We start from the raw sequence: 17,205 nt of genomic DNA, 5'->3' as shown, positions 1-17,205 counted from the left end.
CCAGCCTTCCTCCCTACAGAGCAACCACAGTCCTCACACACTGCCCGGACATCCAGCCTTCCTCCCTACAGAGCAACCACAGTCCTCACACACTGCCCGGACATCCAGCCTTCCTCCCTACAGAGCAACCACAGTCCTCACACACTGCCTGGACATCCAGCCTTCCTCCCTACAGACCATCCACAGTCCTCACACACTGCCCGGACATCCAGCCTTCCTCCCTACAGAGCAACCACAGTCCTCACACACTGCCAGGACATCCAGCCTTCCTCCCTACAGAGCAACCACAGTCCTCACACACTGCCCGGGCATCCAGCCTTCCTCCCTACAGACCATCCAGAGTCCTCACACACTGCACGGGCATCCAGCCTTCCTCCCTACAGAGCATCCAGAGTCCTAACACTGCCCGGACATCCAGCCTTCCTCCCTACAGAGCAACCACAGTCCTCACACACTGCCCGGGCATCCAGCCTTCCTCCCTACAGAGCATCCACAGTCCTCACACACTGCCCGGACATCCATCCTTCCTCCCTACAGACCATCCACAGTCCTAACACACTGCCCGGACATCCAGCCTTCCTCCCTACAGAGCAACCACAGTCCTCACACACTGCCCGGACATCCAGCCTTCCTCCCTACAGAGCATCCACAGTCCTCACACACTGCCCGGACATCCAGCCTTCCTCCCTACAGACCATCCACAGTCCTCACACACTGCCTGGGCATCCAGCCTTCCTCCCTACAGACCATCCACAGTCCTCACACACTGCCCGGGCATCCAGCCTTCCTCCCTACAGAGCATCCAGAGTCCTAACACACTGCCCGGGCATCCAGCCTTCCTCCCTACAGAGCATCCACAGTCCTAACACACTGCCCGGACATCCAGCCTTCCTCCCTACAGAGCAACCACAGTCCTAACACACTGCCCGGACATCCAGCCTTCCTCCCTACAGAGCATCCACAGTCCTCACACACTGCCCGGACATCCAGCCTTCCTCCCTACAGACCATCCACAGTCCTCACACACTGCCAGGATATCCAGCCTTCCTCCCTACAGAGCATCCACAGTCCTCACACACTGCCAGGATATCCAGCCTTCCTCCCTACAGAGCATCCACAGTCCTCACACACTGCCCGGACATCCAGCCTTCCTCCCTACAGAGCATCCAGAGTCCTCACACACTGCCCGGACATCCAGCCTTCCTCCCTACAGAGCATCCACAGTCCTCACACACTGCCCGGACATCCATCCTTCCTCCCTACAGAGCAACCACAGTCCTCACACACTGCCCGGACATCCAGCCTTCCTCCCTACAGAGCAACCACAGTCCTAACACACTGCCCGGACATCCATCCTTCCTCCCTACAGAGCAACCACAGTCCTAACACACTGCCCGGACATCCAGCCTTCCTCCCTACAGAGAAACCACAGTCCTCACACACTGCCCGGGCATCCAGCCTTCCTCCCTACAGAGCATCCAGAGTCCTCACACACTGCCCGGACATCCAGCCTTCCTCCCTACAGACCATCCAGAGTCCTCACACACTGCCCGGACATCCAGCCTTCCTCCCTACAGACCATCCACAGTCCTCACACACTGCCCGGGCATCCAGCCTTCCTCCCTACAGACCATCCAGAGTCCTCACACACTGCCCGGACATCCAGCCTTCCTCCCTACAGAGCAACCACAGTACTCACACACTGCCCGGGCATCCAGCCTTCCTCCCTACAGAGCATCCAGAGTCCTCACACACTGCCCGGACATCCAGCCTTCCTCCCTACAGAGCAACCACAGTCCTCACACACTGCCCGGGCATCCAGCTTTAACATAGAAACATAGAATTTGACGGCAGATAAGAACCACTTGGCCCATCTAGTCTGCCCCTTTTTTTTTTTTATCCTTTAGGTAATCTCAACCCTTTTTGAACCTTAATGCTTTGTAAGGATATTCATATGCCTATCCCAATCATGTTTAAATTGCTCTACAGTCTTAGCCTCTACCACCTCTGATGGGAGACTATTCCACTTATCCACTACCCTTTCTGTGAAGTAATTTTTCCTTAAATTTCCCCTGAACCTCCCCCCCTCCAGTCTCAGTGTATGTCCTCGAGTTCTAATACTTCTCTTCCTTTGAAGAATGTTTCCCTCCTGAACTTTTTGAAAACCTTTGGTATATTTGAAAGTTTCTATCATGTCCCCCCTTTCCCTTCTCTCCTCCAAACTATACATGTCAAGATCTTTTAGCCTTTTCGGGTATGTTTTGTGATGTAGGCCATGCACCATTTTAGTTGCCCTTCTTTGTACACGCTCTAATGTATTTATATCCTTCTGGAGATATGGTCTCCAGAACTGGACACAGTATTCCAGATGGGGCCGCACCAATGAATTATACAGTGGCATTATCACTTCTTTTTTCCTACTACTGATTCCTCTCCCTATGCAACCAAGCATCTGACTTGCCTTTCTCATTGCTTTGTTGCATTGCTTTCCTGCCTTCAAGTCACTTGAAATAGTGACTCCTAAATCCATTTCCTCCTCAGTAGTTTCCATTATAGTACCCTTGATACTATATTTAGCCTTTGGGTTTTTGAGACCCAAGTGCATGATTTTGCATTTTTTAGCATTAAACTGTAGTTGTCACGTTCTTGACCATTTCTCAAGCCTACCTAGGTCATCAATCATTTGTTTTACCCCTCCCGGTGTGTCTACCCTGTTGCATATCTTTGTATCATCTGCAAAAAGGCATACCTTCCCTTCAATACCATCTGCAATGTCACCAACAAAGATATTAAAGAGAACTGGACCAAGTACAGATCCCTGGGGTACTCCACTGGTAACATATCCCTCCATAGATTGCACTCCATTAACTACAACTGTCTGTTTCCTACCCTGCAACCAGGTTCTTATCCATTTAACTGTTTTATAATCCACCCACATGCTTTCAAGTTTATTTAGCAGTCTGCGATGTGGGACAGTGTCAAATGCCTTACTAAAGTCTAGATATGCTACATCTACAGCTCCCCCTTGATCTATTATTTTTGTCACAGAGTCAAAAAAGTCAATAAGATTTGTTTGGCATGATCTACCACCAGTAAATCCATGCTGTTTTGGATCCTGTAAGTGGTTTGATTTAAGATATTCCACAACTCTTTCTTTTAATAGTTTTTCCATTACTTTCCCCACTACTGATGTAAGGCTTACTGGTCTGTAGTTACTTGCTTCCACTTTTGTGCAGTGGAACTATATTTGCGCTTTTCCAGTCCTCTGGAATAGCACCTGTATTTAGTGACTGGTTAAATAATTCTGTTAAACGGTGTAACCAGCACATCTTTTAGCTCTGAGTATCCTTGGGTGTATTCCATCTGGTCCCATTGATTTATCCACTTTTAGTTGTGAAAGTTCGGTTAGGACCTTCTCCTCTGTAAATGTACTTTCAACTACCTTATTTTTATGAATGTCCTTTCAACTTAACTGTGGCCCCATCCCTTCTTCTGTAGTAAATACTGAGCAAAAATAATTATTTAGGTGATCTGCTATTGCCTTGTCACCCTCCACCAAATGCTCACTCTCTGTCTTAAGTCTTACTATTCCTCCATTTGATTTTCTCCTTTCACTTATATACTTAAAAAAAGTTTTGCCCCCTTTATCCACTGACTGGGCCATTTTCTCCTCTGCTTCTGCCTTTGCACGTCTGATCACTTTCTTAGCATCCTTCCGTCTGTCAAGATACACCTCTTTGTCATTATTATTTTGAGTCTGTTTGTATTTCCTAAAAGCCATCTTTTTTGCTTTCACTCCCTACAGAGCAACCACAGTTCTCACACACTGCCCGGACATCCAGCCTTCCTCCCTACAGACCATCCGCAGTCCTCACACACTGCCCGGACATCCAGCCTTCCTCCCTACAGACCATCCGCAGTCTTCGCACACTGCCCGGGCATCCAGCCTTCCTCCCTACAGAGCATCCACAGTTCTAACACACTGCCCGGGCATCCAGCCTTCCTCCCTACAGAGCATCCACAGTCCTCACACACTGCCCGGGCATCCAGCCTTCCTCCCTACAAAGCAACCACAGTCCTAACACACTGCCCGGGCATCCAGCCTTCCTCCCTACAGAGCAACCACAGTCCTCACACACTGCCCGGACATCCAGCCTTCCTCCCTACAGAGCATCCACAGTCCTCACACACTGCCCGGGCATCCAGCCTTCCTCCCTACAGACCATCCACAGTCCTCACACACTGCCCGGACATCCATCCTTCCTCCCTACAGAGCATCCACAGTCCTCACACACTGCCCGGACATCCAGCCTTCCTCCCTACAGAGCAACCACAGTCCTCACACACTGCCCGGGCATCCAGCCTTCCTCCCTACAGAGCATCCACAGTCCTAACACTGCCCGGACATCCAGCCTTCCTCCCTACAGAGCATCCAGAGTCCTCACACACTGCCCGGACATCCAGCCTTCCTCCCTACAGAGCATCCACAGTCCTCACACACTGCCCGGGCATCCAGCCTTCCTCCCTACAGAGCATCCACAGTCCTCACACACTGCCCGGACATCCAGCCTTCCTCCCTACAGAGCATCCACAGTCCTCACACACTGCCCGGGCATCCAGCCTTCCTCCCTACAGAGCAACCACAGTCCTCACACACTGCCCGGACATCCAGCCTTCCTCCCTACAGAGCAACCACAGTCCTCACACACTGCCCGGACATCCAGCCTTCCTCCCTACAGAGCAACCACAGTCCTCACACACTGCCCGGGCATCCAGCCTTCCTCCCTACAGAGCATCCACAGTCCTCACACACTGCCCGGACATCCAGCCTTCCTCCCTACAGAGCAACCACAGTCCTCACACACTGCCCGGACATCCAGCCTTCCTCCCTACAGAGCAACCACAGTCCTCACACACTGCCCGGACATCCAGCCTTCCTCCCTACAGAGCATCCACAGTCCTCACACACTGCCCGGGCATCCAGCTTTCCTCCCTACAGAGCAACCACAGTCCTAACACACTGCCCGGGCATCCAGCCTTCCTCCCTACAGACCATCCACAGTCCTCACACACTGCCCGGACATCCAGCCTTCCTCCCTACAGAGCATCCACAGTTCTAACACACTGCCCGGGCATCCAGCCTTCCTCCCTACAGAGCATCCACAGTCCTCACACACTGCCCGGACATCCAGCCTTCCTCCCTACAGACCATCCACAGTCCTCACACACTGCCCGGACATCCAGCCTTCCTCCCTACAGAGCATCCACAGTACTAACACTGCCCGGACATCCAGCCTTCCTCCCTACAGAGCATCCACAGTCCTCACACACTGCCCGGACATCCAGCCTTCCTCCCTACAGAGCAACCACAGTCCTCACACACTGCCAGGACATCCAGCCTTCCTCCCTACAGACCATCCACAGTCCTCACACACTGCCCGGACATCCAGCCTTCCTCCCTACAGAGCATCCACAGTTCTAACACACTGCCCGGACATCCAGCCTTCCTCCCTACAGACCATCCACAGTCCTCACACACTGGCCGGATATCCAGCCTTCCTCCCTACAGAGCAACCACAGTCCTCACACACTGCCCGGGCATCCAGCCTTCCTCCCTACAGAGCAACCACAGTCCTCACACACTGCCCGGACATCCAGCCTTCCTCCCTACAGAGCAACCACAGTCCTCACACACTGCCCGGACATCCAGCCTTCCTCCCTACAGAGCATCCAGAGTCCTCACACACTGCCAGGACATCCAGCCTTCCTCCCTACAGAGCATCCACAGTCCTCACACACTGCCCGGACATCCAGCCTTCCTCCCTACAGAGCATCCACAGTCCTCACACACTGCCCGGACATCCAGCCTTCCTCCCTAAAGAGCATCCACAGTCCTCACACACTGCCCGGACATCCAGCCTTCCTCCCTACAGACCATCCACAGTCCTCACACACTGGCCGGACATCCAGCCTTCCTCCCTACAGAGCAACCACAGTCCTCACACACTGCCCGGACATCCAGCCTTCCTCCCTACAGACCATCCAGAGTCCTCACACACTGCCCGGGCATCCAGCCTTCCTCCCTACAGACCATCCACAGTCCTCACACACTGCCCGGACATCCAGCCTTCCTCCCTACAGAGCATCCACAGTCCTCACACACTGCCCGGACATCCAGCCTTCCTCCCTACAGACCATCCACAGTCCTAACACACTGCCCGGACATCCAGCCTTCCTCCCTACAGAGCATCCACAGTCCTCACACACTGCCCGGACATCCAGCCTTCCTCCCTACAGAGCAACCACAGTCCTAACACACTGCCCGGACATCCAGCCTTCCTCCCTACAGAGCAACCACAGTCCTCACACACTGCCCGGACATCCAGCCTTCCTCCCTACAGAGCAACCACAGTCCTCACACACTGCCAGGATATCCAGCCTTCCTCCCTACAGAGCATCCACAGTCCTCACACCCTGCCCGGACATCCAGCCTTCCTCCCTACAGACCATCCACAGTCCTCATACACTGCCCGGACATCCAGCCTTCCTCCCTACAGAGCATCCAGAGTCCTCACACACTGCCCGGACATCCAGCCTTCCTCCCTACAGAGCATCCACAGTCCTCACACACTGCCCGGGCATCCAGCCTTCCTCCCTACAGAGCATCCACAGTCCTAACACACTGCCCGGACATCCAGCCTTCCTCCCTACAGAGCAACCACAGTCCTAACACACTGCCCGGACATCCAGCCTTCCTCCCTACAGAGCAACCACAGTCCTCACACACTGCCAGGATATCCAGCCTTCCTCCCTACAGAGCAACCACAGTCCTCACACACTGCCCGGGCATCCAGCCTTCCTCCCTCTACAGAGCATCCACAGTCCTCACACACTGCCCGGACATCCAGCCTTCCTCCCTACAGAGCAACCACAGTCCTAACACACTGCCCGGACATCCAGCCTTCCTCCCTACAGAGCAACCACAGTCCTCACACACTGCCCGGACATCCAGCCTTCCTCCCTACAGAGCAACCACAGTCCTCACACGCTGCCCGGGCATCCAGCCTTCCTCCCTACAGACCATCCACAGTCCTCACACACTGCCCGGACATCCAGCCTTCCTCCCTACAGAGCATCCACAGTCCTAACACTGCCCGGACATCCAGCCTTCCTCCCTACAGAGCATCCACAGTCCTCACACACTGCCCGGACATCCAGCCTTCCTCCCTACAGAGCAACCACAGTCCTCACACACTGCCAGGACATCCAGCCTTCCTCCCTACAGACCATCCACAGTCCTCACACACTGCCCGGACATCCAGCCTTTCTCCCTACAGACCATCCACAGTCCTCACACACTGCCCGGACATCCAGCCTTCCTCCCTACAGAGCAACCACAGTCCTCACACACTGCCCGGACATCCAGCCTTCCTCCCTACAGAGCAACCACAGTCCTCACACACTGCCCGGACATCCAGCCTTCCTCCCTACAGAGCATCCACAGTCCTAACACCCTGCCCGGACATCCAGCCTTCCTCCCTACAGAGCAACCACAGTCCTCACACACTGCCGGACATCCAGCCTTCCTCCCTACAGAGCATCCACAGTCCTCACACACTGCCCGGACATCCAGCCTTCCTCCCTACAGACCATCCACAGTCCTCACACACTGCCCGGACATCCAGCCTTCCTCCCTACAGAGCATCCACAGTACTAACACTGCCCGGACATCCAGCCTTCCTCCCTACAGAGCATCCACAGTCCTCACACACTGCCCGGACATCCAGCCTTCCTCCCTACAGAGCAACCACAGTCCTCACACACTGCCAGGACATCCAGCCTTCCTCCCTACAGACCATCCACAGTCCTCACACACTGCCCGGACATCCAGCCTTCCTCCCTACAGAGCATCCACAGTTCTAACACACTGCCCGGACATCCAGCCTTCCTCCCTACAGACCATCCACAGTCCTCACACACTGGCCGGATATCCAGCCTTCCTCCCTACAGAGCAACCACAGTCCTCACACACTGCCCGGGCATCCAGCCTTCCTCCCTACAGAGCAACCACAGTCCTCACACACTGCCCGGACATCCAGCCTTCCTCCCTACAGAGCAACCACAGTCCTCACACACTGCCCGGACATCCAGCCTTCCTCCCTACAGAGCATCCAGAGTCCTCACACACTGCCAGGACATCCAGCCTTCCTCCCTACAGAGCATCCACAGTCCTCACACACTGCCCGGACATCCAGCCTTCCTCCCTACAGAGCATCCACAGTCCTCACACACTGCCCGGACATCCAGCCTTCCTCCCTAAAGAGCATCCACAGTCCTCACACACTGCCCGGACATCCAGCCTTCCTCCCTACAGACCATCCACAGTCCTCACACACTGGCCGGACATCCAGCCTTCCTCCCTACAGAGCAACCACAGTCCTCACACACTGCCCGGACATCCAGCCTTCCTCCCTACAGACCATCCAGAGTCCTCACACACTGCCCGGGCATCCAGCCTTCCTCCCTACAGACCATCCACAGTCCTCACACACTGCCCGGACATCCAGCCTTCCTCCCTACAGACCATCCACAGTCCTCACACACTGCCCGGACATCCAGCCTTCCTCCCTACAGAGCATCCACAGTCCTAACACACTGCCCGGACATCCAGCCTTCCTCCCTACAGAGCATCCACAGTCCTCACACACTGCCCGGACATCCAGCCTTCCTCCCTACAGAGCAACCACAGTCCTAACACACTGCCCGGACATCCAGCCTTCCTCCCTACAGAGCAACCACAGTCCTCACACACTGCCCGGACATCCAGCCTTCCTCCCTACAGAGCAACCACAGTCCTCACACACTGCCAGGATATCCAGCCTTCCTCCCTACAGAGCAACCACAGTCCTCACACACTGGCCGGACATCCAGCCTTCCTCCCTACAGAGCAACCACAGTCCTCACACACTGCCCGGACATCCAGCCTTCCTCCCTACAGAGCAACCACAGTCCTCACACACTGCCCGGACATCCAGCCTTCCTCCCTACAGAGCAACCACAGTCCTAACACACTGCCCGGACATCCAGCCTTCCTCCCTACAGAGCAACCACAGTCCTCACACACTGCCCGGACATCCAGCCTTCCTCCCTACAGAGCAACCACAGTCCTCACACACTGCCCGGGCATCCAGCCTTCCTCCCTACAGACCATCCACAGTCCTCACACACTGCCCGGACATCCAGCCTTCCTCCCTACAGAGCATCCACAGTCCTAACACTGCCCGGACATCCAGCCTTCCTCCCTACAGAGCATCCACAGTCCTCACACACTGCCCGGACATCCAGCCTTCCTCCCTACAGAGCAACCACAGTCCTCACACACTGCCAGGATATCCAGCCTTCCTCCCTACAGAGCAACCACAGTCCTCACACACTGCCCGGACATCCAGCCTTCCTCCCTACAGAGCAACCACAGTCCTCACACACTGCCCGGACATCCAGCCTTCCTCCCTACAGAGCAACCACAGTCCTCACACACTGCCCGGACATCCAGCCTTCCTCCCTACAGAGCAACCACAGTCCTAACACACTGCCCGGACATCCAGCCTTCCTCCCTACAGAGCAACCACAGTCCTCACACACTGCCCGGACATCCAGCCTTCCTCCCTACAGAGCAACCACAGTCCTCACACACTGCCCGGGCATCCAGCCTTCCTCCCTACAGACCATCCACAGTCCTCACACACTGCCCGGACATCCAGCCTTCCTCCCTACAGAGCATCCACAGTCCTAACACTGCCCGGACATCCAGCCTTCCTCCCTACAGAGCATCCACAGTCCTCACACACTGCCCGGACATCCAGCCTTCCTCCCTACAGAGCAACCACAGTCCTCACACACTGCCAGGACATCCAGCCTTCCTCCCTACAGACCATCCACAGTCCTCACACACTGCCCGGACATCCAGCCTTCCTCCCTACAGACCATCCACTGTCCTCACACACTGCCCGGACATCCAGCCTTCCTCCCTACAGAGCAACCACAGTCCTCACACACTGCCCGGACATCCAGCCTTCCTCCCTACAGAGCAACCACAGTCCTCACACACTGCCCGGACATCCAGCCTTCCTCCCTACAGAGCATCCACAGTCCTAACACCCTGCCCGGACATCCAGCCTTCCTCCCTACAGAGCAACCACAGTCCTCACACACTGCCGGACATCCAGCCTTCCTCCCTACAGACCATCCACAGTCCTCACACACTGCCCGGGCATCCAGCCTTCCTCCCTACAGAGCATCCACAGTCCTCACACACTGCCCGGACATCCAGCCTTCCTCCCTACAGAGCATCCACAGTCCTCACACACTGCCCGGACATCCAGCCTTCCTCCCTACAGAGCATCCACAGTCCTCACACACTGCCCGGACATCCAGCCTTCCTCCCTACAGACCATCCACAGTCCTCACACACTGGCCGGACATCCAGCCTTCCTCCCTACAGAGCAACCACAGTCCTCACACACTGCCCGGACATCCAGCCTTCCTCCCTACAGACCATCCACAGTCCTCACACACTGCCCGGACATCCAGCCTTCCTCCCTACAGAGCATCCACAGTCCTCACACACTGCCCGGGCATCCAGCCTTCCTCCCTACAGAGCAACCACAGTCCTCACACACTGCCCGGACATCCAGCCTTCCTCCCTACAGAGCAACCACAGTCCTCACACACTGCCCGGACATCCAGCCTTCCTCCCTACAGAGCATCCACAGTCCTCACACACTGCCAGGATATCCAGCCTTCCTCCCTACAGAGCATCCACAGTCCTCATACACTGCCCGGACATCCAGCCTTCCTCCCTACAGAGCATCCAGAGTCCTCACACACTGCCCGGACATCCAGCCTTCCTCCCTACAGACCATCCACAGTCCTCACACACTGGCCGGACATCCAGCCTTCCTCCCTACAGAGCATCCACAGTCCTCACACACTGCCCGGACATCCAGCCTTCCTCCCTACAGAGCATCCAGAGTCCTCACACACTGCCCGGGCATCCAGCCTTCCTCCCTACAGACCATCCACAGTCCTCACACACTGCCCGGACATCCAGCCTTCCTCCCTACAGAGCAACCACAGTCCTCACACACTGCCCGGACATCCAGCCTTCCTCCCTACAGACCATCCACAGTCCTCACACACTGCCCGGGCATCCAGCCTTCCTCCCTACAGAGCAACCACAGTCCTCACACACTGCCCGGACATCCAGCCTTCCTCCCTACAGAGCAACCACAGTCCTCACACACTGCCCGGACATCCAGCCTTCCTCCCTACAGAGCATCCACAGTCCTCACACACTGCCCGGGCATCCAGCCTTCCTCCCTACAGACCATCCACAGTCCTCACACACTGCCCGGGCATCCAGCCTTCCTCCCTACAGAGCAACCACAGTCCTCACACACTGCCAGGATATCCAGCCTTCCTCCCTACAGAGCAACCACAGTCCTCACACACTGCCCGGACATCCAGCCTTCCTCCCTACAGAGCATCCACAGTCCTCACACACTGCCCGGGCATCCAGCCTTCCTCCCTACAGACCATCCACAGTCCTCACACACTGCCCGGACATCACAATTTGGTCCCTGAAGACCAAGTAGTGTGGACCAAGTCACTACAACCTTCATGTATTACTGCTTTTATAATGCCACCATAGTACACAGTGTTGTACAAAGAACACTGAATTCCCGCCAGTCCATTCTCCAGAAGTCGCTTATAGTCTATATTCCCTACCGCACACACACATTAACATACCAGCATATCTTTTGGAGTGTGAGAAGAGGTTTGAGAGCCACGTGTGTATAGGTTTGTTCATATTTCACCCCCTCTCCTTCACTTCAATGACCGAAATTGCGCCTCACAGAACCCACTGATGATTTGCGCCACTAACACTCCACCCTCGCAGAGCCTTCTCACCTCCTCCTCCTCCGTGGTCTCTGTGTTGGGACCATTCTGGGTGTCCTGAAAGAGAATTTTCTTCATCTTGCGGTACTGCAGGTTGTCCAGCTCCCTTACGGCGTCCTTTGTGCGCTGGATCAGTTCCATGATAACGGTTTGCGGCCTCTCCCTCTGCAGGAACCGGTGCTGGGAGGGAGAAAAAAAAAAAAAAAGTGACGTTCTGAGTTTTGTTAGGCATAAACAAAAAAAACCCGGATAAACAGCCTACAGACTAGCCTCACTATTTAAGTTGAATATGTCCCACATGCTCAATAATGGTGGAATAATACAATGGCTGTGGGGACTTTGTAATAGGCGATAAATCATAGCAGTCAAAAGGGGCGAGACGTCAGCAACACCTTACAGGGCATCGGAAATGTTCTCACCTATAAAGATTATTCGATTGTAAGATAACTCCAGTAAAGTTTAGAAAACTTCCCCACACTCCCGTCCTCAGAAGAGGTAACGTATCCAACGAGAACTTAAATATAGCTCATATGCAGGTGGGAACCAGTTGTCGCCAGGCAATGACTCTGGCGTCCACATATTGTGAAGTGCGCACTGGCCGAGGACAAAATCTCACCTTAAGCAGAATGTCAGAGCTCGGTCTGTCCTGGGGGATCTTTTGAAGACACGAATCCACAAAATTCCGGAAATACTCAGACCTGCAGGACAGATATAGTTAATAATCTGCATTAAAAACAACTGTGGTGAGCACTTTTTCACAAATGAGTTTGTAACATTATCTAATACAATTTACTTATGAACTAAAATGAAGATGAAATTAGACAAAACATTACTAAGTCTCCTGTATACTGGAAAGAGATGTCCGCACACCAGTCACTAACCTGTAACAAAGACAATCTCACTTGTATACACTGCACAGCTGTTGTCCTGCAGCACTTAAATAAGACAAGTATAATGTACTGTGTGTGTGTAGTACTCACCAGTGGTTGGACTGTACCCATCTGTACTGTGCAGGTGTGGTACTCACCAGTGATTAGACTGTACCTACATCTGTACTGTGCGGATGTAGTACTCACCAGTGATTAGACTGTACCTACATCTGTACTGTGCGGATGTAGTACTCACCAGTGGTTGGACTGTATCCATCTGTACTGTGCAGGTGTGGTACTCACCAGTGATTGGACTGTACCTACATCTGTACTGTGCGGATGTAGTACTCACCAGTGGTTGGACTGTACCTACATCTGTACTGTGCGGATGTAGTACTCACTAGTGGTTGGACTGTACCTACATCTGTACTGTGCGGATGTAGTACTCACCAGTGGTTGGACTGTACCTACATCTGTATTGTGCGGATGTAGTACTCACAAGTGGTTGGACTGTACCCATATGTACTGTGCAGGTGTGGTACTCACCAGTGGTTGGACTGTACCTACATCTGTACTGTGCGGATGTAGTACTCACCAGTGGTTGGACTGTACCCATATGTACTGTGCAGGTGTGGTACTCACCAGTGGTTGGACTGTACCTACATCTGTACTGTACTGTGCGGGTGTAGTACTCACCAGTGGTTGGACTGTACCTACAGCTGTAATGTGGTGTGTGTGTAGTAGTCACCAGTGGTTGGACTGTACCCATCTGTACTGTGCATGTGTGTTACTCACCAGTGGTTGGACTGTACCTACATCTGTAATGTACTGTGTGTGTAGTAGTCACCAGTGGTTGAACTGTACGTACATCTGTACTGTGCAGGTGTGTTACTCACCAGTGGTTGGACTGTACCTACATCTGTAATGTACTGTGTGTGTAGTAGTCACCAGTGGTTGGACTGTACGTACATCTGTACTGTGCAGGTGTGTTACTCACTAGTGGTTGGACTGTACGTACATCTGTACTGTGCGGTGTAGTACTCACTAGTGGTTGGACTGTACCTACATCTGTACTGTGCGGTGTGTTACTCACCAGTGGTTGGACTGTACGTACATCTGTACTGTGCAGGTGTGTTACTCACTAGTGGTTGGACTGTACGTACATCTGTACTGTGCGGTGTAGTACTCACTAGTGGTTGGACTGTACCTACATCTGTACTGTGCGGTGTGTTACTCACCAGTGGTTGGACTGTAGGACAGGAGACTCATTCTGAGCGATGTGGTATAAGGCACTCATAGCATTCATATTGAACAGTGGGGGCTTCCTTTCAGCTACACAAGGGAAAGACGGACAATTTAATACATTACAATAGGTAGAAATCTCACCTAAACAATGGGGATAGCAATTAGGAAAATATAATGGAGAAATGATGACTGTACAGTAGATTGATGCTGGATATGGAAATGTGTGCAGTGCAACCAAAAAAAGCATCGTTATTGGAGTGGCAGACAGAAGAGGGCCAAGCTCAGAATATAAAGGGCCTAACCTGCGAAGTGGAAAATGCTTTGGTTTCCGACTGGTGCTAGATGGGCCGCCCAGCGCACCCTTGCACTACACTCTGCCACCTTACACCGTCCAGCGCACCCCTGCACCTTACACCGCCCAGCACACCCCTGCACCTTACACCGTCCAGCACACCCCTGCACTACACTCTGGCACCTTACACCGTCCAGCGCACCCCTGCACTACACTCTGGCACCTTACACCGTCCAGCGCACCCCTGCACTACACTCTGGCACCTTACACCGTCCAGCGCACCCCTGAACTACATTCTGGCACCTTACACCGTCCAGCGCACCCCTGCACTACACACTGGCACCTTACTCCGTCCAGCGCACCCCTGCACTACACTCTGGCACCTTACACCGTCCAGCGCACCCCTGCACTACACTCTGGCACCTTACACCGCCCAGCGCACCCCTGCACTACACTCTGGCACCTTACACCGCCCAGCACACCCCTGCACTACATTCTGGCACCTTACACCGTCCAGCGCACCCCTGCACTACACACTGGCACCTTACTCCGTCCAGCGCACCCCTGCACTACACTCTGGCACCTTACACCGCCCAGCGCACCCCAGCACTAAACTCTGGCACCTTACACCGTCCAGCGCACCCCTGCACTACACTCTGGCACCTTACTCCGTCCAGCGCACCCCTGCACTACACTCTGGCACATTACACCGCCCAGCGCACCCCTGCACTACACTCTGGCACCTTACACCGCCCAGCGCACCCCTGCACTACATTCTGGCACCTTACACAGCCCAGCGCACCCCTGCACTACATTCTGGCACCTTACACAGCCCAGCGCACCCCTGCACTACACTCTGGCACCTTACACCGTCCAGCGCACCCCTGCACTACACTCTGGCACCTTACTCCGTCCAGCGCACCCCTGCACTACACTCTGGCACCTTACACCGCCCAGCGCACCCCTGCACTACACTCTGGCACCTTACATCGCCCAGCGCACCCCTGCACTACACTCTGGCACCTTACACTGCCCAGCGCACCCCTGCACTACACTCTGGCACCTTACACTGCCCAGCGCACCCCTGCACTACACTCTGGCACCTTACACCGCCCAGCGCACCCCTGCACTACATTCTGGCACCTTACACCGTCCAGCGCACCCCTGCACTACACTCTGGCACCTTACACCGTCCAGCGCACCCCTGCACTACACTCTGGCACCTTACACCGCCCAGCGCACCCCTGCACTACACTCTGGCACCTTACACCGCCCAGCACACCCCTGCACTACATTCTGGCACCTTACACCGTCCAGCGCACCCCTGCACTAAACTCTGGCACCTTACACCGTCCAGCGCACCCCTGCACTACATTCTGGCACCTTACACCGCCCAGCGCACCCCTGCACTACACTCTGGCACCTTACACCGCCCAGCACACCCCTGCACCTTATACCGTCCAGCGCACCCCTGCACTACACTCTGGCACCTTACACCGCCCAGCGCACCCCTGCACTACATTCTGGCACCTTACACCGTCCAGCGCACCCCTGCACTACACACTGGCACCTTACTCCGTCCAGCGCACCCCTGCACTACACTCTGGCACCTTATACCGCCCAGCGCACCCCTGCACTACACTCTGGCACCTTACACCGCCCAGCGCACCCCTGCACTACACTCTGGCACCTTACACCGCCCAGCACACCCCTGCACCTTACACCGCCCAGCGCACCCCTGAACTACACTCTGGCACCTTACACCGCCCAGCACACCCCTGCACCTTATACCGCCCAGCGCACCCCTGCACTACACTCTGGCACCTTACACCGCCCAGCGCACCCCTGCACTACACTCTGGCACCTTACACCGCCCAGCGCACCCCTGCACTACACTCTGGCACCTTACACCGCCCAGCGCACCCCTGCACTACACTCTGGCACCTTACACCGCCCAGCACACCCCTGCACCTTATACCGCCCAGCGCACCCCTGCACTACACTCTGGCACCTTACACCGCCTAGCGCACCCCTGAACTACTCTGGCACCTTACACAGCCCAGCGCACCCCTGCACTACATTCTGGCACCTTACACCGTCCAGCGCACCCCTGCACTACACACTGGCACCTTACTCCGTCCAGCGCACCCCTGCACTACACACTGGCACCTTACACCGTCCAGCGCACCCCTGCACTACACTCTGGCACCTTACACCGCCCAGCGCACCCCTGCACTACACTCTGGCACCTTACACCGCCCAGCACACCCCTGCACTACATTCTGGCACCTTACACCGTCCAGCGCACCCCTGCACTAAACTCTGGCACCTTACACCGTCCAGCGCACCCCTGCACTACATTCTGGCACCTTACACCGCCCAGCGCACCCCTGCACTACACTCTGGCACCTTACACCGCCCAGCACACCCCTGCACCTTATACCGCCCAGCGCACCCCTGCACTACACTCTGGCACCTTACACCGCCTAGCGCACCCCTGAACTACTCTGGCACCTTACACAGCCCAGCGCACCCCTGCACTACATTCTGGCACCTTACACCGTCCAGCGCACCCCTGCACTACACACTGGCACCTTACTCCGTCCAGCGCACCCCTGCACTACACACTGGCACCTTACACCGTCCAGCGCACCCCTGCACTACACTCTGGCACCTTACACCGCCCAGCGCACCCCTGCACTACACTCTGGCACCTTACACCGCCCAGCACACCCCTGCACTACATTCTGGCACCTTACACCGTCCAGCGCACCCCTGCACTAAACTCTGGCACCTTACACCGTCCAGCGCACCCCTGCACTACATTCTGGCACCTTACAC

The 17,205-nt window shown here is 55.2% G+C and overlaps 1 protein-coding gene across 4 annotated transcripts in view; it reads right to left on the bottom strand.

Annotated features, from left to right (window-relative positions):
• The window catches only part of TAOK2 (TAO kinase 2), a 127,610-nt gene that overhangs the window by 56,933 nt on the left and 53,472 nt on the right, over window positions 1-17,205 (bottom strand). For 3 of the 4 annotated variants that reach the window (XM_063935265.1, XM_063935264.1, XM_063935266.1), the window contains 3 exons: window positions 14,066-14,159; window positions 12,575-12,656; window positions 11,971-12,138 (listed from right to left, as the gene is read on the bottom strand). In XM_063935265.1, coding sequence (XP_063791335.1) covers window positions 11,971-12,138; window positions 12,575-12,656; window positions 14,066-14,159 — 344 coding nt within the window. Of the gene's footprint in view, window positions 1-11,970; window positions 12,139-12,574; window positions 12,657-12,938; window positions 12,950-14,065; window positions 14,160-17,205 lie in introns of those variants that run through there. The other variant, XM_063935267.1, reaches the window with a different exon arrangement.

This window comes from Pseudophryne corroboree, chromosome 7 (assembly GCF_028390025.1).
Source record: "Pseudophryne corroboree isolate aPseCor3 chromosome 7, aPseCor3.hap2, whole genome shotgun sequence".
Classification (NCBI taxonomy): domain Eukaryota; kingdom Metazoa; phylum Chordata; class Amphibia; order Anura; family Myobatrachidae; genus Pseudophryne; species Pseudophryne corroboree.
Note: the sequence above shows the minus strand (reverse complement) of the source record. Positions and strands in the feature narration are given on the sequence as shown.